The 20,790-nt window shown below is 44.6% G+C and overlaps 1 protein-coding gene across 7 annotated transcripts in view; it reads right to left on the bottom strand.

Annotated features, from left to right (window-relative positions):
• Positions 1 to 2,417: 2,417 nt before the first annotated feature.
• The window catches only part of LOC146355222 (zinc finger protein RFP-like), a 35,920-nt gene continuing 17,547 nt past the window's right edge, over positions 2,418 to 20,790 (bottom strand). For all 7 annotated transcript variants that reach the window (XM_084830316.1, XM_084830317.1, XM_084830319.1 and 4 more), the window contains 7 exons: positions 20,037 to 20,472; positions 14,139 to 14,234; positions 11,514 to 11,744; positions 9,406 to 9,428; positions 5,653 to 5,771; positions 4,750 to 4,779; positions 2,418 to 4,056 (listed from right to left, as the gene is read on the bottom strand). In XM_084830316.1, the coding sequence (XP_084686442.1) occupies positions 3,542 to 4,056; positions 4,750 to 4,779; positions 5,653 to 5,771; positions 9,406 to 9,428; positions 11,514 to 11,744; positions 14,139 to 14,234; positions 20,037 to 20,472 (1,450 nt within the window). In that variant the 3' untranslated portion in view covers positions 2,418 to 3,541. The remainder of the gene's footprint in view (positions 4,057 to 4,749; positions 4,780 to 5,652; positions 5,772 to 9,405; positions 9,429 to 11,513; positions 11,745 to 14,138; positions 14,235 to 20,036; positions 20,473 to 20,790) is intronic.

Raw genomic sequence — 20,790 nt, 5'->3', positions numbered from 1 at the left:
CCATTCAGCTCAGTCCTATGCATGTTTTGTTGTGTGTGGGGGGGGTGGGGTGGGGGGGTTGCATGAACTCTAGCTTCAGTGGTAAGGGAAAGGCACTTAATACATGCTCAGAGTTTCCATGTAAGTTAACCAGTTTTGAAAACAGACTCATTGGCTGAATCCTGGTGAAGTCTTGGCACAAATGAAGTTATGGGGAGGAAGATTCAATGAGAGCTTGTGCATAACAAGCAGGAGGTAGAGAGGAGTTCCACAAAACGAGACATCTGCTTTTATGAAGAGTTGCTGGAGGATGGTAGGATGAGGAGGGATGGTTGCATGGAGGGGAATGGAATTGTTAGGGGGACAATGTAAGTGCTCAGTGGTGAAAGAAAAGCATTCTGCATATGCTCAGAGGCACTCTCTATTTAAGAACATAAAAAGAGCTGTGCTGCATCAGATCAAGGTCCATTTAGTCCAGCATTCTGTTCACACAGTGGCCAACCAGATGCCCACAGGAAACCCACAAGCAGGACAAGAAAGCAATAGCACCTTCCCACCCATGTTCCCCTGCTGCTAACATTGGTGAAATGTAAATAAGTGTCAGGGTTGGATCTGAGCCCACAGAGTCCCAAAGCAGCTCTGATTCTGAGGAAGAGAGACAATCCGTGGGAGAGGAACCCACTTGTTTTTCAGAGGCGCAGCTGAAGGGAGAGCCCCCTCCCCCCCGCTCACATTCCTGGGAGCTACAGTGACCCTGGCATGGAGAGAGGGACATTTTGAGCTTCTAGATGTGAGGTGCAGGTGCAGAGACAAGCAAGAAGTTGCAGGTGCCGAGAGGAGGAGCTCAGCCCACTTGGCGCAACAACAACAGCTGCACCCCGATGCCCCATGGGAAAGTCCCCCCCTACTCCTTAAGTTCAGAGACTTGCTGCGCTTTTCTCCAAACGGAGACCAACTGATCTTCCTAACGCTTAGAATCTCTGGTAGGCTGCTCCTTCGAGTTTTCCACTCAGTTCTCAGGCAATTAGCATCTGTAAGCATCATTAGGTTGAATGGAAATAAAGCCTTGGAAAAGAGCCCTTTTGTCTGCATGTTGATTCTGGCTACTTGAGGATTTCAGAAGGCAGCAGGGGCACTCCTGACAATAAGTTCTAGTAATTCTAAATTTGCATGCACACATATCCTTCAGAAACTTTGCAGGTTTCTTGCCTGGGGGACACCTCTAATGACCTGTGCATTTTCATTCAAATTTACCCAAAAACTATTGGGGAAGGTGTGAAGGGAAGGGAAAACAAATCACTCCATCCCCCAAATTGGAGAATTCTCCTTCCACATGAACTGCTGCACCTATCCTTCTGAAACTTTGCAGGTTTCTTACTTAGGGACAACTGTAGGCTGTCTGTAATTTTCAGAACAATGGTCCAGAAGGAACATAGGGAGATAAGTATGTCCTCTTTTGGAGACCTCAAAATGTCAAGGCCACCCTTGCACAAAAACCCTTGTGGCTAGCATTCTGAAATTTGGCAGACATGATCTCCTCTGATGGGGCAATGAATCCTGAAATTTGTATCCACTTCCTCCAAGTAATAAAAATGTTATTGGCCCTTTAAAAGAAAATCAAAATATAAACCGTGCACCTATTTTGCTGACATTGGACAAGTGTAATCCCCTTCTAGGGGGCTACTGTGCCTGAAATTATCATCCAGTTCTGACCAAGAGAAAAAAGTTATTTTTCATCTAATTTCCCGTGGTAGTCAATAGGGAGCATAAAGACTCATTTTTCCAAACCTTGACTCAAGCTTGGTGCTGAGCTGAAGTGGTCCAACTATAAATTGGCTCAAGTAGAAGTGGGATGTTTTCCAAAACACTGAATCGGGGTCTGAGTTGAAGAGGGGGGAGTCAGCGCACGCTTCTTTTGTATGTATGTATATAACCTATACACACACGCAAGTACACCACATGTGTGTGCGCGTGCACACACACACACACACACACATATATATATATTCACACAATATTAGAGGTGCGCTTAGACTCGTGTGTGTGTGTGTGTGTATGTATATATATATATATATACACACACACACACACACACACACATGCAAATTTGTGTTATGGGCCTGTGCCCCAGATCTTTCAAGAACCTAGCAACACCCCCTGCTCCCAAACACAAGTATATGGCAGAAAGTTTCTTCCTGCAGTAACAGTTACATCAGAATTAGTCCCAAGGATTCATTCACATCATAAAGGTCAAGAAAAAGATGCAATTGCTTCATGTTTTCATTGTTTTGTTTCATACAAAACAAAAGCATGTACATGGAACAAAACCAAAGCAATTACAAATTGATTAAATGAAAGGGATTGATTTATGGAATGCTGTAGAATTAAGCTGAACAATATTGTACATGTTATGTGAAGGATGACAAGGTATTATCAGATTTAACGATAAACTGTCAGCATTTATTAGTTTTTCAGAATCATGTGTATGGCAGCAAGTTATTCCGATAATCCAGTGCCTAAATATTTGCCTGTCGCCTACGCTTTTTCATCCATGACTTACATATAAAAATAAAATGTACAACTCTTAAAATAAGCAGGGTTAGATTTGTTAACCTAGAAAAGCAATTACCCTACATGAAAAGCCTGCAATTAAAAACATTTTTTCCAGAATATAGAAATGTGTAAAGCACAATATCCAAAACAGATCTCAATTTAAAACAAAGTGGACCTACTTTAACTTTCTAGTTATCATGCAAAAATCGTAGATACCACTTTTCTGTAGTTCCTTCTCATATTTCTTTCTTCTCAGGCATCTCAGTTTAGCTTGGGTAAGCTGAGTGTATTTGGCTGTGACTACTGGTTGTGCATCAGGCCACAAATATCCAAATGCAAAATGCGCATGCCTCGTGTCTGTTGTTAATGGTGGTCACTCCCTCATATCTTTCAGTTGCCACATTTCATAGCAAGACACCTAGAAGCTGGGCTCTGATCCTGGTCTGATCACCACTTCTGTGTATTTTCTGAGAAAGGCAGTAGTTTAAAATCCATGCACCATTCACAACTGTTATGCTGTACACTGGAATCTGTACCACAGTAAAAGAAAATCCAGCCATGAATGAAATAAAGATAACAAAATGTGTTCCTTAAAAACTAGATCTACTATTTAAAATGGTGTACAGTGCACCCCTGGTGTACACACTTGATTTTCCCATGTTTTTTCCCAGTCTAGACCTTCAGAACAAAAATTATCTTTGAAAAAACAAAAGAGGCCGACAATTAACTTGCAGACAGGTCAAGTTCTACCCTATAGATACAGGTAGAGGTTCCATTTGATTAGCCAGGCAACGTCTCATATAGCATAGCCGGTTCTTTACCTCCAGTTCCATTTTTTAAAAAAAAAAAACCTGACAGGGGGCTTGTTAAGGCAAATCAAAAACACTTCCTGTATTAGCAAAGCTGAAGCTCAGTTTGGTACTAAGCAAAGAGAGCTTAGGCATACTAAGACTTTGTTGGAGGGCCTGGTGCTGAGCTCAGAGACCAGGACCCACAGATGATAGAGCATTCAACACAGGCAAAGGATAGTGTTCATGTCACCAACTCGAAAGAAAGGAAAGACTTTCTCTGACTCAAACCTGGCTGATGAGAAGAGAACAAGGCGCTTCTTTTCTTCAGGATCAAAAAAAGCCACCATGCCTCCTTCGTAGTCCAAAGAAATCTGGATCTTTGTCACAACTTTGCTTTGTTTCAGAACTGTAGGAGGTGAAGTTAGAGCTTTGTACTGTCCATTGGAAAGGCCCACGGCCCAGATTCCCTCCTCAGGGCCAATATTGAACTGTCCTTTCCTCTTCACAGATTCTCTGGCCACACCCACAGCCCAGGATGTCCCATGCTTCACATCCACTGTCCAGTGGTGCTTCCCTGAGGAGAACCCTTGAGAGCCAAGCACGCAGCGGGAAGGGTCAAATCTCCTGATGTTGTAGGGCAGCTCCTGACGGACAGAACCCCATTTGACACCTTTCCGATTATCAGACACAATAAATCGAGGATGAGCCGTCGCCGAGTCCAGCGTGACATTCTCTGCAAGAGAATAAATGTGACAGTCAGCCCTAAGGATACTTGCACAAGAATAATGTGTAAAACCAGAAATAATTAATGCATTACAAGTGATCCCAACGTGCTACCAGTAGACAACTCTATTGCATTTTCCTATCACTCAAACCAAAATAGGGCTAGGAAAATCAATTTTGCCTCCGAAAAATCAACATCAACTGCAAGAGTGGATGCTTTGTTACACAAGTGTCATGAACTCCCCTTCCCCACACCTACAACCATTTTTTAAAACAACTTTCTTTAGAAAGCGAGCACCAAACTAATGCAGGAGTTGTCATGCAACACTTTAAGAACAAAAGAAAGGCACTGCCACACCACCAAAGTCTCTTCACAGAAATAGCCCAACACATTTTAGAGACATGTGCCCCAAGGAAGAATATTTTCAAAATGCCTTGGGCTATTAACGCTCTTATTTTTGTGCACCTTTGAAACTTTCTTCTATTTCCCCCCCACTCTGGTATTGACACCTTCCTTTTTGCAGTTTTTCAAAAATCAAGAACTAATTACTCAGGTGCGGGGAGAGTGCGAGGGGCTCCTTCCAAGTTCATTCTTGTTTTGCACCAAGCCACAATTTGTTGTTATGTCTACACCAAGCTATTGCCTTGGAATGCCTCTTTATTTATCTTTACTATGAAATATTCATATTCTTTAGAAACTAACCTTTTACCCACTTTGGTTCAGTCAGAGTCTCTAGAGGAAGAAAAAGAGGAGAAACATAGCTGAAAACTTCTACTGTTCATTACTATGATATATTTAACAGCATATACATTGCGTATATAATACAGACATTCATAGCATGTATTCTAGTTATACATACTAAACTGTTATCTTGGAACTGGGCACCTTTCCAAACACAGTTCTGACTTTATGTATTTATCTGTCGGAAGAGTGTGAGCTCCTCCTCTCATGTTTATGAGCATACATCAACCCCAATTATTTGTGTTTTTTAAAAGGGGGCAAATAGAAATTCAGCCATTATGTCCACACCACCTTAGGGCACAATCCTATGCATGTTTAGACAGACAAAAAAAGTCCTACAACTCACAACATTCCCCAGACAGCAGGGCTGGCTGGGGAATGCTGGAAGCTGTAGGACTTTTTTCAGTGTCTAAACATGCATAGGATTGTGCCCTTAACTCCATTAACCAGGCACTGGATGTGATGCTATTGGGTTGAACCCAGACTAAGTTAGTCATTCATTCATCCCACTGAAATCAGTGGGACAAATTAATAATGACTAACTAATCACATTGATTTCAACAGCACTAAAGCCTAAGGGTGCAACCCTATGCATGTTTAGACAGAAAACATCCTATAACTCCCAGCATTCCCCAACAAGCATGGTTTGCTGGGGAATGCTGGGAATTATAGGACTTTTTTCTGTCTAAACATGCATAGGATTACATCCTAAATTAAGCCTGGATCCAGGCCACGGTCTTTTAATGGGGCATATGATTGGGACATGAATTCACTGATTACCTGGATAAAAGCCTAAAAAAACCCCAACACACCAATAGAAGAGTTTCTATCCCAGCCAATCAGCTTCAGAAATAAATTTGATACCTCTGAATTTCCTCAGTTCTCCCTGCAATGTCATATGCTCTTTGGAGAATTCCTGGAGCTTTTTCCTGAGCTCTGAAGAATCAGGTATAGTAGGAGGCTGAAATCTAACTCTCTTGCACCTAAAGTTTTAACAAAGGGGAAACCACAGGAAGAACTTTTTATTCACATAAAGCTTCTCACATTTCTCAGAAGATCTGATGCACATGACATATTTCCAGAAAACATCTCATTTCAGCTGCATTCGAACTGCTGGGAAGGCTACTGAGAGCTTGCTAACTCACCTCTCTCAAAGCAGTATGTCTTCTTATAAAATGCCAAGTGAAGAGCCACTTAAAATGTTTAATGATACCCAATTAAGGATTTGGAGATGTAAACAAGAATAGTGATTGTATTAAAGAGAAAACACACAAAGACATAAGAAGGTCCATAATGAATTCTGGTTAACTGATATCAACAACTAATTGTCTGGATAATATCTAAGAAGGATGTTTTGTTAATGCCCTTCACTCAGGGTCAAGGGTTATTACAAGAGTTGTAAAACTTAATATTTGGTTTATCTGAAGAGTGTTAGGTTGCAAAACATTTTCTTACTCACAGTCAAAGGTGTACTAAAAGTTCCTCTTACCAGTTAATGGCTAATAATTAATGGGCAATAAATATTGTATAAGGTATAAACATTATTAAAACCGGATGTACAGATGCTTAGGAAAGTTTATAGTTAGGCTTTCAGTCAGGAATCTCCAACCTTTGGGGGCCCATGGGTACTTGGCGTTTTTTGGAAAAAGTAGGCTGAGCACCACCACAAATTAGGAGCTGCAGGGGCATGTGGGGGGCAATCACAAAAATGTTAGGAGTCCCCCCCTTTTCAGTTCATGTGTGTGCATGAATGTGCACCCTGTGTGTGAACTACCCATTCTGACCCCTCTCCCCCCTCTCTCCCCCCACTCCCGCTCTCCTCTCTCTCTCTCCTCCTTCCCTTAGAATCATAGAATAGTAGGGTTGGAAGGGGCCTACAAGGCCACTGAGTCCAACCCCCTGCTCAGTGCAGGAATCCAAGTCAGAGCATCCCTGACAAATGGCTGTCCAGCCTCATCTTGAATGCTTCCAGTGTGGGACAGCCCACTACCTCCCCAGGGAAGGGGTTCCATTGCCCTATTGCTCTAACAGTCAGGAAGTTTTTCCTGATGTTCAGCCGGAATCTGGCTTCCTGTCACTTGAGCCCAGTATTCCGTGTCCTGCACTCTGGGATGACTGAGAAGAGATCCTGGCCTTCCTCTGACAACCTTTCAAGTACCTTCTTTCTTCCTTCTCTCTCTCTCTCTCTCTCTCTCCCTGGCTCCTCTTTCCCCCTCTTTCTGGTCCCTCTTTCCCCCTGGCCCCCACCCCCACCCCCACCCCACCCCACCCCCACCCCTCTCCTTTCTTCCTCTCCCTCTCTCTCTGCATCCCCATGCAAATGAATGGAGCAATTTCTTCATTCATTTGCATGGGGAGAGGAAAAGCCCCCCTGCCAAAAACTGGCTAGAGGTGGGTGAAGGTCACCCCCCCTCCAATGACCCTGTTGTCCCAAGGGTCCTTGGTGGGGAATGGACTTTGCCCCCACTCCTGCTAATTTTCAGTAGAGGGGCTTTTTCTGTCAATATTAAAACCAATGGAGTGATTGGTCCATTGGCTTTAATAGGGATGGAAAAAGCCCCACAAAAAATGGCTGGAGAGAAGGCAAAGGTCATCCCCTGCCAAGGACCCTGTTGACCCCAAGGGACCTTGGTGGGGAGCAGACTTCACCCCCCTCCAGCTGTTTTTGGCAAGGAAGACTTCCCCCCACAACTGCTTAAGTGAATGGAGGAACCTCTCAATTTATTTGCAGAGGGGAGAAATAGCTTGTAAGGCATCTCAAGTTGGCTTTGTGGGCGCCATAGCACCTGTATGCGCTGTGTTGGAGACCCCTGCTTTAAGTAGTAAATTTTTAGATGGGAGTTGTTTTCTTAAAGATTCTAAGATTGATTTGAAATCCTATCTAGCCTGAAAGATACGTTAACCTTATGCCTCTTTTTGTGCGTTTTAATCTCACTGGAATTTTTGAGCAGTTGAGACTGAGCTGAAATATATGGGATAAACAATAAAGTAATGTTGTAGGAAGTGTATAATAATGCTCTGATGTTTTGGGCGTATCAGCTTCTTAACATTCAGAAGCTCACAAGCCTGTGTACCCACCTATCAGCAGGACAGCCTATTCAGTGCTAAGTGAGAAACATGGAACTTAGATTAAAGCTCTCCTTTTAAACTCTTAATGGAGAAATATTTAATAACAAGGAGCATTAAAAATACTCTAAAAGAAGAGAGTAAGATCTGGGAACCTTATGGATTTCTTACTACTAAGGAGCTACTGTTTTGGCATACATGGTTGTATTTTGATGTCATTATTGGGAATATTTAGATCTTATAAAAATTGAAAAAGGATCTAGAGATTTTCCTCTTACTAATCCTTGTTAGTACAAAACCAAAAATGAACCCAACCCATGACCATTTCTGGTATACTCTTTGTATGAAGCATGTAAATCAGTATATAGTTAACCGGCAGCCAAGGGCTTCCTAAATGTAGAAATATAGCTTAGTAACACTCAGCAGAGGCAAAATCCATGACATGCTGAAGACATTTTCATGGTGTAAATGATTTGCCAAGGTGACAGAGGCCTCAATGTGCTGGCAACTGCGGGGAGGGGGGACACACGCTACCGAAAATCAAGAGGACTCTAGGTAAGAGTAGAATGTAAAAAGAGTCCTGCTGGATCAAGCCAAAGGCTTAGGTAGTCCAGCATCCTGTTTCCCTCTGGGATGTGGCCGACTAGATGCCTATGGGTAGCCCACAAGCAGAACATTACGGCAATTGCCCTCTCCCGCTGTGTTTCCCTAGGAACTGGTATTCAGAGGCCCCCTGCCTCTGCTCCTGGAAGAAGTATATAGTCATCATGACTAGTAGCCATTGACAGCCTTATCCTCCAAGCACTTGTCTAATCCCCTTTTAAAGCCATCCAAAAGGGTGGCCATCACATCTTGTGGCAGCAAATTCCATAGCTTAACTCCACACTCTGAAAATCCTCATCCCATATATCCTAAAGCACCACCACATGAGTGATGAATGGTAGCAGACCACACTGTCCAACCTATATGTGGTAGTTATGGGTTCTAGAGCCAAATACAGGGGACAATTTGTAGATCATGTGTCTGCATTTGCAATGTGGCCTTTTATTTAAACCAGCAGCCTCCAGTCATTTCTGGCCTGGAATCTACTTTTAACTCCAGCCTACAACATGGCTCCCAGGTTTAGTTGACTCCCACTGTATCTGCCCAGAAAACATTGGTTATTGGATGGATTAAAACATAACAAATAAATAATACATTAAATAAATATATGTCTTTTTTTCTCCCCTCCCCTACTCTGTATCATTCTTTTCTTTAGAGTGTGTGTGTGTGGGGGGGGGCATGCTGGCTGGGGCTGATCGGAGTTGAAGTCCAACATATCAGGGGGGTAACAGGTTGGAGAAGGCTGTTCAATATCAATCTAAATTAGTCCAATAAAACATACTACTGTAATTACTTTATATCTTTTGTAGAAACAATATGGCAATCACTGGCTACTAATAAAATCTTGGCACACATGAAAAGCAGTACTCCAGAATTGCCCCCCTCCAGTTCTTAGGTCTTCTGGGTCTCAGTGTGGAGAACCAATAACAGGAAGAACAAGCCTTATACCTGTTGAAGACACTTCCAATACCCTGGGAAGAAAAAGAAGAGAGAGACAGAGAGATTAGACAGCACACACCATATTTGGAACCCCCTTCTACAGGAGTTCATTTTACTTTATTACATTTATATCCTACCTTTCTTTCATCATTGAACTCAGTGCATACAGTGATCTCCAAGCCAAGCACTGATCAGCCCCTAGACGTGCTTAACTTCAAAAAGGTTGCTGCATAATGTACCTAGTATCTTCTCCCCTCCCCCCCCCCATTTTGCTTTCAACCCTCACTGTGTTTACTTCAGCAGAACTGCTTGGACTGCATATGATGGGGAACTAAACCATTTATTTATTTAAAATAATTTTAACCCACCTTTCAGGGTACCCTGCCCTCACAAGGCACTAGATTACAAAACACATGAATATACAATCACAATTTAAAACACACACACTCTAGCTTCCAGTCTGTTTCCAGGCCCAATTCAAAGCCTTCCAAGTGCTAAACCAGGGGTTGGGAACCTCCGGCCCAGGTGCCAAATCTGGCCCACCAGGTTTCCCCAAATGACCACACCCCTTTCCTCCAACCACCAATTGGTTTCCTGGCTTTTGTGCAGTTTTTTCCCCATTCTGAACATTGAAATGCCTTTCCTAAGGCTTAGTTGCTGGCAGGAAGAGCTTTAACTTGCTACATGCTGGTATTTTTTGTGATGCTGCTCTGCCCCTTTAGCCCTGCCCCTTTGCCTTCAGCCCCACCCTCCAATGGAATGGGGCCCACAAGGCCTTCTCCAAAATTGAATTTGGCTCTCGGGCTGAAAGAGGCTCCCCAAAGGGCTGGATGAGCCTGATCTTGTCTGAACATGGAAGCTAAGCAGGGTCAGCCCTGGATAGTCCTTGGATGGGAGACCGCCTGGGAATCAGGCTTCCTGCACTGAGCAGGGGGTTGGACTCAATGGCCTTGTAGGCCCCTTCCAACCCTATGATTCTATGATCCCTGCCCTAAACGGCTTGGGACCCAGGTTACCTGAAGAATCATCTCCTATATATACCTGTTTGGACCCAAAGATAATCTCTAAAGGCCCTCTTCCAGGTGCCCTGGCCAAATGAGGTGTGGAGGCTAGCTACTAGAGGACCTTTTCAGTGGTGGCACCCCCACTGTGGAATGCCCGCCCCAGAGAGGCTCACCTGATGCCTCTGTTGTGGCCTTTCCAGCATCAGGTGAAGACTTTTTTTTTTATTCTCCCTGGCTTTTTAGTCCTTCAATTTTTAGAAAAAAAACTGTGTTAGTGCATTTTAGATCTTTGCACTGCTGTTGGGTTTTACTTCAGTTTTATTCTCCTGTTTTAAACTTAGGTTTTTATGTTTTTTGTATTTTATGGTTTGGTTTTATAAACCTCTCAAAGAGTTTTGGCTACTGAGCGGTATAAAAATGTAATAAAAAAGAAACAAAATATTAAGTATGGAAGGCAGACTGGAATAAATATGTCTTCAGCATTTTTTTTAAAAGCCAGCAATGAGGAGGCATTATATGTATATCCCTGGGGAGGGAGTTCCAAAGGTGTGGGGACACCACTGAGAAAGCCCTGTCCCCAGCACCCACCAGCCTAATGGCTCCTGCTGGTAAACCAGAGAATAAGGCATCCAACACTGATCATAAAGCTTGGGCAGGCTCATACAGGTGTAGATGGTCTTGGGATAATATGGTTCTAAACCATTTAGGGCCTTAAAGACCAAAACCAGCACCATTGGTCCCAGAAACAAAGAGGCAACCAATGTAATCGATACAGAATAGGAGTAATACTGGCAAACATGCCAGTTAAATTCAGACTTCTATGTGGATATCTGGTAGAGCTGTTCACAGGCTAAGAGTTTGTTCAGGGGAGAGGAGGAAAGTTGTATTTTGACATTTAGTACGAGGAGAAACGCAACATCATTTTGCATGAAACTACATTTTGGGGTGGGGGATAAACAGATCCCGGATTGAGCATATTGTGCTTTTGAGTGCTCGGAAAATATGTTGCTCCTCACAACAACATGCCACTTGAGGGAAGTACTGAGGAGCATGCGTGCTGGATCGTGCCGATGACACAGCCGAATGGGAAATAGCTGCATCTGATAGTCTTACCTGGAGCAGCCCACTTGGTGCCTCCTGGCACTTCTGCTCAAGTTCACTAATTAAGGCATCAAGAACGGAAATTTCCCCAGAAAATTGGGTGGCATGTTCTTCCTTCTTCTTCTCCACCTCCGTCTCCAGTTCTTTCAGTCGGACCAACAGCAGTTGCTCTTCTCTTTCAAGAACCTGGCGCAGCTGCTGAAATTCTGATAAAAGCTTCTGCCTCTCAGCTTCGGTTTCCCTCTGGTTTGGACAGATGCAAACAGTGAAAAACAAGAAGAAAACATACTTTCCAGGTGCGTGTTCCCAGAGGAACAGCCACCACCAAGCCTTCACCCGGACTGTTTCAGACTGCCATTACTGGCAAGTCACTGTGTCCTGCAAACTGAAGGTATGTGATAGCTGTTGTTCCAGTGCAGGAGTGGGGAACTGGTGCTCCTCCAGGGGTTGCTGGACTACAGCTCCCATCTTCCTGGACTGCTGGCTGGGGCTGATAAGAGGTGGAGTCCAATAACATTGTGCAAACCGGGGCACTGCTTCCTAAATCCATAGTGTTACTGTGTATACTTTGGGGCTGCGGTGGCTTAGTGGTTAAGACGCTGAACTGCAGACTGGAAGGTCGGCAGGTCAGCAGTTCGAGACCCGAGTGCTGCGTGACAGAGTGGCTCCCATCTTCAGTCCCAGCTTCTGCCAACCTAGCAGTTCGAAAGCAAGAAATTGCAAGTAGATAAATAGGTACCGCCTCAGCGGGAAAGGTAACAGCGTTCCGTGCACCTCGGTGTTCAGTCATGCCAGCCACATGACCACGGAAGTGTCTTCGGACAGCGCTGGCTCTTTGGTTTAGAAACGGGGATGAGCACCGCACCCTAGAGTCGGACATGACTGGTTGGGGACACCTTTACCTTTTACTTTTTATGTATACTTTAGACAGAGTGCTGCCCTTAGTCTAAGGCTGAGAATCCTAGATTGAAATTGCAGCTCAGCAACTGACTTGGTGTCAGGGTGGATACTGAGCCCATAGAGCCCCAGAGTAGTTCTGATTCTGAGGAGGACCAACCACCCGTGGGAGAGGAGCTCACTCATCTCTTACAGGCACAGCGGCAGGGAGAGATTCCTCCTGCCTGCATTCCTGAGAGAATGGACGATGTACTCTGGGCGATGTACAGCACATAATAAAACAGTTTAAAACAATAAAATTCTACAATAAAAACATTTTCTAAAATACCCTAACCCACCCCAAATGCCTGCCTGAACAACCATGTTTTTAATGCACAGCGGAAGCTCATTAAAGAGGGGGGCATGGCAGAGTTCCCTAGGGAGGGAGTTCCACAGAGTGGGGGCCACGACAGAGAAGGCCCTCTCCCTCGTCCCCACCAGTCTAGCAGTCCTGGCTGATGGGACAGAGAGAAGGCCATCCGAGGCTGATCTTGTTAAGCGGCCTGTCTGGTGTTGCTAGAGGCGTTCCTTAAGATAGGCTGGGCCGGAACCATATAGGGTTTTAAAGGTCAAAACCAACACCTTGAATTTGGCCCAGAAAACAACTGGTAACCAGTGCAACTCCTTCAGCACTGGAGTGATGTGATCTCGCCGGCGGCTGCCTTTAATCAGGCGAGCCGCCGCGTTCTGTACCAGCTGCAGCTTCCGAACCGTCTTCAAGGGTAACCCCACGTAGAGTGCATTACAGTAGTCTAAACAAGAGGAGACCAGGGCATGTACTACCGATGGGAGCAGATGGTCGGGAAGGAAGGGGCGCAGCCACCGTATCAGATGGAGTTGATACAGTGCTGTCCGACTCACAGCCGACACCTGAGCCCCCATGGACAGCTGGGAGTCCAAAATGACCCCCAGGCTGTGGACCTGGTCTTTCAAGGGTAACCATACCCCATTCAACACCAGGTCAACATCCCCCAGCCTCCTCTTGTCTCCCACCAAAAGTACCTCGGTCTTGTCAGGGTTCAGCTTCAGCTTATTCCTCCCCATCCAGCCACTCACTGTCTCCAGACATTTGGACAGGGATTCCACGGCCAACCTTGGTGAAGATTTGAACAAGAGGTAGAGCTGCGTGTCATCCGCATATTGATGACACCACACCCCAAACCTCCTGATGATAGCCCCCAGCGGCTTCACATAGATGTTAAATAGCATCAGGGAGAGGATGGAACCCTGTGGCACCCCACAAGTGAGTGACCACAGGTCTGAAACCTCCTCTCCCAGTGCTACCCTCTGGTACCTGCTGGAGAGGAAGGACCAGAACCACCGCAATACGGTGTCTCCAATGCCCAACCCCTCCAGGCGGTCCAGGAGGATACTGTGGTCAACGGTATCAAAAGCCGCTGAGAGGTCAAGGAGAACAAGGAAGGAGCATTTGCCCCTATCCAGAGCCCTCCTCATATCATCCACCATTAAGTTGTAAAGGAATTAAGTCTTAAAAAGAATCCCTTTCGTCTGTGTCATGTGTTGGCTATTGGAGGGGACTTAAAGAGGCAGCTAGGGCGCTCCTGACACTCGGGTGGTCTTGGACAGGTCACCACCTTTAGAATCCAGGTGCCAAATGCCCACAAAGGACAGCCAGCTCATAGCAAACACTGCTGCTAACTCTTGCCTGCACTACTGCCTTCAGATTATAAAAGCACCTACCAGCAGATCTAGGCTTGGCTCCGCTGCATCTGATTTAAAGGATAAAACCTTGTTCCTCTCTTCTTTCAGAGACTGCAGATAGCGATGTATTTTCTCCTGAGACAGATATACACATTTTTGAGTTTAATATTTCCTTCTCGCATACACAGGCAACTAAACAACCAATCTGGGATAACACATGGAAGTCTGAAACAGAACTCAACTGGTAAACTTAAGAAGGTACTAAAGTTTATAAACCCCTGCACCCCAAAATAAGATTTGGACTACTCCATATTTTTCCCTCCTTGACTGGGTGGTGGGGAGCTGTTCCCTTGGAGATCTAAAAGAATTCTCTCAAATCAAAACAGTCATTTTTGCACAACACGTATCAATGTGTGATGTTCCCAGATGACAAATAAGGAACAGGGGCTGTGCACCCCAAATTATACACCGGTGCACCCCAAATTATACACCTATACCTTCAGGAAAGTGTCCTCCTCTACAAGATGGCATTGAATCACATCTGGTCCAACATTCTGGGCCCAGGACACTGTCATGGCACCATGCCAATAATTGCCAGTGTATGTAGAAAAGCAAAAGAAATGGAGGCTGTGTAGCCAACAATAAACTCTGGGTCACCCCAAGTCACACACTACAATTTCCAGAGCAGTTTCCTGTACAAGATGGCATTGAATCACATCTGGCCCAATGGTTTGCTCGGACGCAAGCCTTTGCCAACCATCCCTTACCCTTGTCTCCACAAATCATACACCCAGAACTCCTGGATAGTCACCTCTGTAAATTATCGCTTCTCCACTAAATTATTATAAGAAAGACAGAAAATTGTGATTACAGTTATATTACAAATGAAGAAAAATGAAACTCATCAAGAAAAAACATTATTGCAATTTTAAAGTGTTCAATTCAATTTTCCATAATGTTACATGTAAAAACCCATCTACCTTGAAGTGCATCTCTCTGTAATTATTATTTTTATTTAATAGATTTATATACCACTGAACATATTAAAAATATTCAGCATGAATCTGTAAATAATGCTGATTTGTACATTTCTGCAATGATCTCTTTCTTAAGCACTATTCTGAATTCATGGGTAATGCTTTTCTTTTTGTAAAACATATATTCCGGAAGCAGTTAACATTATTTATTCTTAGGTAACTTCTAAATAATGCATATTGCATTGGGCCAAACATAATTCAGTGCCATCTAGCAGATGACACTTTCCTGGAGGTATCGGTATATCATTAAGGGTGGCACAGTGGGGTGTGTACAGTATTCCTTATTGTAACTGTGGTATGGGGATCAACATATATTAATTAATGTGGCACAAAAACAGTGGTTTTCATTGGAGAGAATGATCTCGGATCTCTACTGGGACAGTCCCCTCCCCAGTCGTGGAGATAGAGGGCTTCTTCACATGGAGCTTTTATCCTACTGAGATTGGTTACTCACGGATGTTTGCAGGTCCTTTAGATAACGTCATCAACCTCCAGGGCGTCTCCCGCACTAAATGATTTTTATTCCATTTTTTAAAAGATTGGAGATAATGAGCTATCATATTACCACGCTTGAGTTCCGCTTCAGTTCCCTTGTGAAAAAGGAAAAGCTGCAATAAGAGGATCTAAACCACAGCACCATTTAGCAGCTGTATACTGAAACATATGGAACGCTCAGATAAGGAGGAGAAGGAGGGGGGAAAGGAAGTGCATGCAAACGGAGTACGTTGTGATCCTGCATTTAAAACAGAAGCAGAAGGCCCCGTTTTAAATGCAGGATTTTAGGCTGGTGTAGAGATACTCCTACAGCTGCAATCAAAAGTATTCAACCCCCATTGCAAATCAGGTTTATTGTCAAAATTTACAGACTTTCAGCTGTTTGCAATGAACAAATCAAACAAAAGCAATTGAAATAGCTCAACACAATGAATGCTTCAAGTGGTTTCCCCAAATTCAACTGAAAATGCAACTTATAATGACTTCTCCAGTCTCAAAAGTATTCAACCCCTTCATGGCAAGCATCTTTAGTACTTGGTAGAGCACCCTTTTGCTGTTACGACCTGCTGCAAACGAGATACATAGCCAGACACCAGCTTCTGGCAGAGTTCCTGAGGAATCTTAGCCCATTCCTCATGAGCAATGGCCTCCAGTTCAGTAATATTCTTGGGTTTGTGTGCTGCAACCACCTTCTTCAAATCCCACCAGAGATTTTCTATGGGGTTCAAGTTAGGTGACTGTCATGGCCACTGTAGAATCTTCCAGGACGACTTCTGCAACCAGGCCTTGGTGGAATTTGAGGTATGCTTGGGATCATTGTCCTGTTGGAAGGTCCAATGATGCCCAAGCTTCAGCTTCCTCACAGACGGCATGATGTTTTCTCGTAGGATTTCCTGATACTTCAATGAATCCATCTTGCCTTCCACACGCTGCAGGTTTCCAGTGCCAAAAGATGCAAAGCAGCCCCATAGCATCACCAAGCCATCACCATGCTTAACTGTAGACAGAGTGTTCTTTTCAGCGTATGCTTCATTCTTCTTCCTCCAGACATACCGCTGATCCATTGGGCTGAAAAGTTCCAGTTTTGTTTCATTGCTCCACAGAAAAGAATCCCCAACCTTCTGTGGCTTATTTATATGATTTTGAGCATATTGGAGCCGACATTTCTTGTGCTTTTGGGTCAGTAGTGGTGTACGTCTTGGAGTTCTGGCATGGAAACCTTCTGCGTTTAGTACGCGCCTTACTGTGCTCGCTGAAACCTCAGTGCCTGCTGCCACCAAGTCTTGCTGCAGGTCTTTTGCAGTCAATCGAGGGTTTTTCTCAGCCTGCCTTCTCAGAAATCTGGTTTCAGCTGTTGATAGCTTCCTTTTTCTGCCCTGTCCAGGTAGCGTAACCACTGTTCCTTTAACTCTGAACTTGCGAACTATGCTTCCAACGGTGTCTCTAAGAACATTCAGTGCCTTCGCTATCTTTTTGTATCCTGTTCCTTGTTTGTGAAGGGCGATGCTCTCTTCTCTTAACTTTTTGGACCATTCTTTTGACATAGCCATATTTCTCACATGCAGTCCAACCGTGACACTCAACAAACCCCTAGCCGGTTCAGGTATGTCATGTGTTCCAGCTCAAGCACACCTGGTGCAACTAATGAAGCCCTTGATTCGTTGCATCAGGTGTGCTTGAGACAACACCTGTTTTGCATATTTGTGCCGTGGTGAGGGATTCTGTTCTAAACAGAACATCTTCGGTACTAAACATGCTTGCTATGAAGGGGTTGAATACTTTTGAGACTGGAGAAGTCATTATAAGTTGCATTTTCAGTTGAATTCGGGGAAACCACTTGAAGCATTTGTTGTGTTGAGCTATTTCAATTGCTTTTGTTTGATTTGTTCACTGCAAACAGCTGAAAGTCTGTAAATTTTGACAATAAACCTGATTTGCAATGGGGGTTCAATACTTTTGATTGCAACTGTAGTATATGGGGTAGTTCAAAGTTATTTTGGAGTGCAGAGATGCTTTGATCCCTTATTTAAGTCTACTGACTGAGCTTTGTTTTTGTGCAAAAACTGAACTGGGAACTAGTAACCAACATCAGCATTGCCAATTTGGGTGAGAATTAATAAAGTTCAGTGTTGTAGTGACCTCTAAAATCTAAATAACATCCCACCGCTAACTTGCATTTTCTGCTATATTAAACTGATCCATAACTGTTTCTCCAGCCTCTTTCAGACACCAGCTTCAAATGAAACAAAGCATTTCTTCCAGCCCCCCACCTGAACCCCCATCTGGAGATTAAGAAAATGAATGTCATCTATGTATTTTTCATGGTTGGACACAAGACAGGTTTGAAGGTTTCTTGCTTCACCTAAATTCCCCTTAGTCAGCAACTAAGAGATCTCATAATAGCCAAGAGATGAACCAAGTCCTCCATTTTGTATGAAAATCACAGCAACCTTTCTTTTAGCACCTTACATTTACAGCACCCATTTGCCACACCAGAGACCTCAAGGCTCTGGTGTGGCAAACCAGGAAGGAAACATACTTGTAGAGGTCATGCTTTGCATACAGAAATCCCCAGGTTCAATGTCTGGCATCTCCAGTATCAGGAAGCAGGTGATGGGAAAATCCATTTTCTGCCAGACATAACCACTGCTGATCATAGCAGACAGTACTGGGCTAGAGGGGCAAATAGTCTGCTGTGGTACAAGGCAGCTTCCTCTGTACAAATAAATGAATTCAACCCAATTCCCTGGTCTTCTAAGATTCCCCTTTCACAAGAGAATCTCCATGGATTATGAGTTTGTTTCATTGTTTGTAGATGGCTGGTTTTCTCTCATTATGCTCCCTCCCACAATTCATAGGGTTGGAAAGGGCCTGTAAGACCATCAAGTCCAACCCCCTGCTCAATGCAGGAATCTAAGTCAAATAGGGATGTCAGAGAATTTCTCCATGAATCTCAGGGAGGCCGAATGCCAGCGCACTCAGCCCCCCGAAATTGGTGGCGAAACAGTCTGCCCCCCCCGCCCCCCCGGGACGGGACTTGCCTTGGGCGAATCCACCTGGCGGCGGCGGTGGCCAGTCTTCCGACCGGCTGCCGCCGCCGCCGCCATTTCCAGTAAAACAACAACAACAACAAACCGTGATAGGCTACGTAAAGATTTACATAGCCTATCACGGCTAGATTTTTAAAAAATACTGTGATAGGCTACGTAAATGTTTACGTAGCCTATCACGGGTGAGTGGAAAAAAAAAAACACCATGCGTACGCAAATGGCGGCGCCCATGGGCGCCGCCATTTGCGTTCCTTATTTTGGCACGTCTAGTCTATGTAAACATTTACGTAGACTACGGCAAAAATAAGGGGAACACAAATAGCAGAAACGCTACGCTATTTGTGTTCCCCTTATTTTCGCCGTAGTCTACGTAAATGTTTACGTAGACTAGACATGCCAAAATAAGGAACGCAAATGGCGGTGCCCATGGGCGCCGCCATTTGAGTACGCGCGGTTTTGTTTTTTTTTCTTTTTACTCAGCCGTGATAGGCTATGTAAACATTTACGTAGCCTATCACGGCTGACTGCAGGGATGCAAACAGCGGCGGCTATGGCCGCCGCCATTTGCGTCCCGGCCAGCCAGGATTCAGGGGTGGAGGGATGGAGCGCCTCCCCCCCCAGCCAGAATTTCGGGGGGGAGGGACGGAGCACCTCCCCCTCTGCCTGAATTTCGGGGGGAGGGACAGAGCGCCTCCCCCCCACCGCAAATCAAATTTCGTTCAAGGTAAGTGACTTTTGTACATCCCTAAATATTGCTCTAACAGTCAGGATGTTTTTCCTGATGTTCAGTCGGAATCTGGCTTCCTGTAACTTCAGCCCATGATTCCATGTCCTGCGCTCTGGGATGATCGAGAAGAGATCCTGTCCTTCCTCTCTGGGACAACCTTTCAAGTACTTGAAGAGCGCTATCCTATCTCCCTATGTCTCCCTATGTCCTATCCTATGTTTTCTCTTCTCAAGGCTAAACATGCCCAGTTCTTTCAGTCTCTCCTCATAGGGCTTTGTTTCCAGTCCCCTGATCATCTTCGTTGCCCTCCTCTGAACCCTTCTCCAGCTTGTCTGCATCCTTCTTAAAGTGCGGTGCCCAGAACTGGACACAGTACTCAAGATGAGGCCTAACCAGTGCTGAATAGAGGGGAACTAGTACTTCACAGGATTTGGAAGCTATACTTCTACTCAACATGCATTGCCCTTAACTAACCCTTCCTTTAGAATCATAACAACAACATTACCAAAAAGCTTGTTCCCATAAACCAGCCTTCCCCAACCTGATGCCCTTCAGTTGTGTTGGACTACAACTCCCATCACCCCACCTAGCTTTTGGGGAAAGACTTTCAGCTACCCCCCACCATTACCTGGTAACCCTGAGCTGCCTCCTCTATAGGAATGACGCTGTGCTCTTTATGGAGCTTGGACCTATCACACACCACACAGATGGAAGTTTGATCCTGTTCACAGAAGAGCTTCAGGGGCTCCTGGTGTTTCTCGCACAGATTCTGATCTCCTGCTTCTTTTGCCCGTTGCATGCTGAACTGCTTGGCCAGTTCTACAATGTTCCACAGGTGCCTGTTGGGTCGGAGGTTTTGCCAGGGAAAGGACCTCCTGCACTGTGGACAGGAGAACAAGTTGACAATGGACACTTTGCAGCACTGGGCAATGCAGTCTCGGCAGAAGTTGTGCCCACAATCGATGATCATCATCGGATTCTGAAAATAATCCAGGCAGATGGAACAAGTGGCTTCATCCTGGAGGGATTTTTCTGGATTCGGAGCAGCCATTGGTGTCGTTTCGCTGTAAAGCATAGGAATAAAGTCTACTTTCGTTTTTGCTCAGAAGGACAGGCGTTCCCTTTGTGCAATCAGGAAGTGCTCATCTCACTAGCAATCAGACACAGAGGGAGCAGTGGGAAGTTTTACAAGGTGCATTCGAAGAAGTGTTTTAACTATTAGATGCACAAAATTGATGAATACTCTTCCTGGAGTAAAGAATCTTGTTGTGCTTTATAGAAGGTTGGCCAAACTCCTATAAACTCCAACATTTCAGTGGGGAGGTATACTCGCGCACTTTCACAGCCACTGTTCCCACACCAACTATCATTGCCTAACAGCC

The sequence above is a fragment of the Heloderma suspectum genome, chromosome 2 (assembly GCF_057233095.1).
Source record: "Heloderma suspectum isolate Gila_16-S chromosome 2, 16-S_ref, whole genome shotgun sequence".
Taxonomy (NCBI): Eukaryota; Metazoa; Chordata; class Lepidosauria; order Squamata; family Helodermatidae; genus Heloderma; species Heloderma suspectum.
Note: the sequence above shows the minus strand (reverse complement) of the source record. Positions and strands in the feature narration are given on the sequence as shown.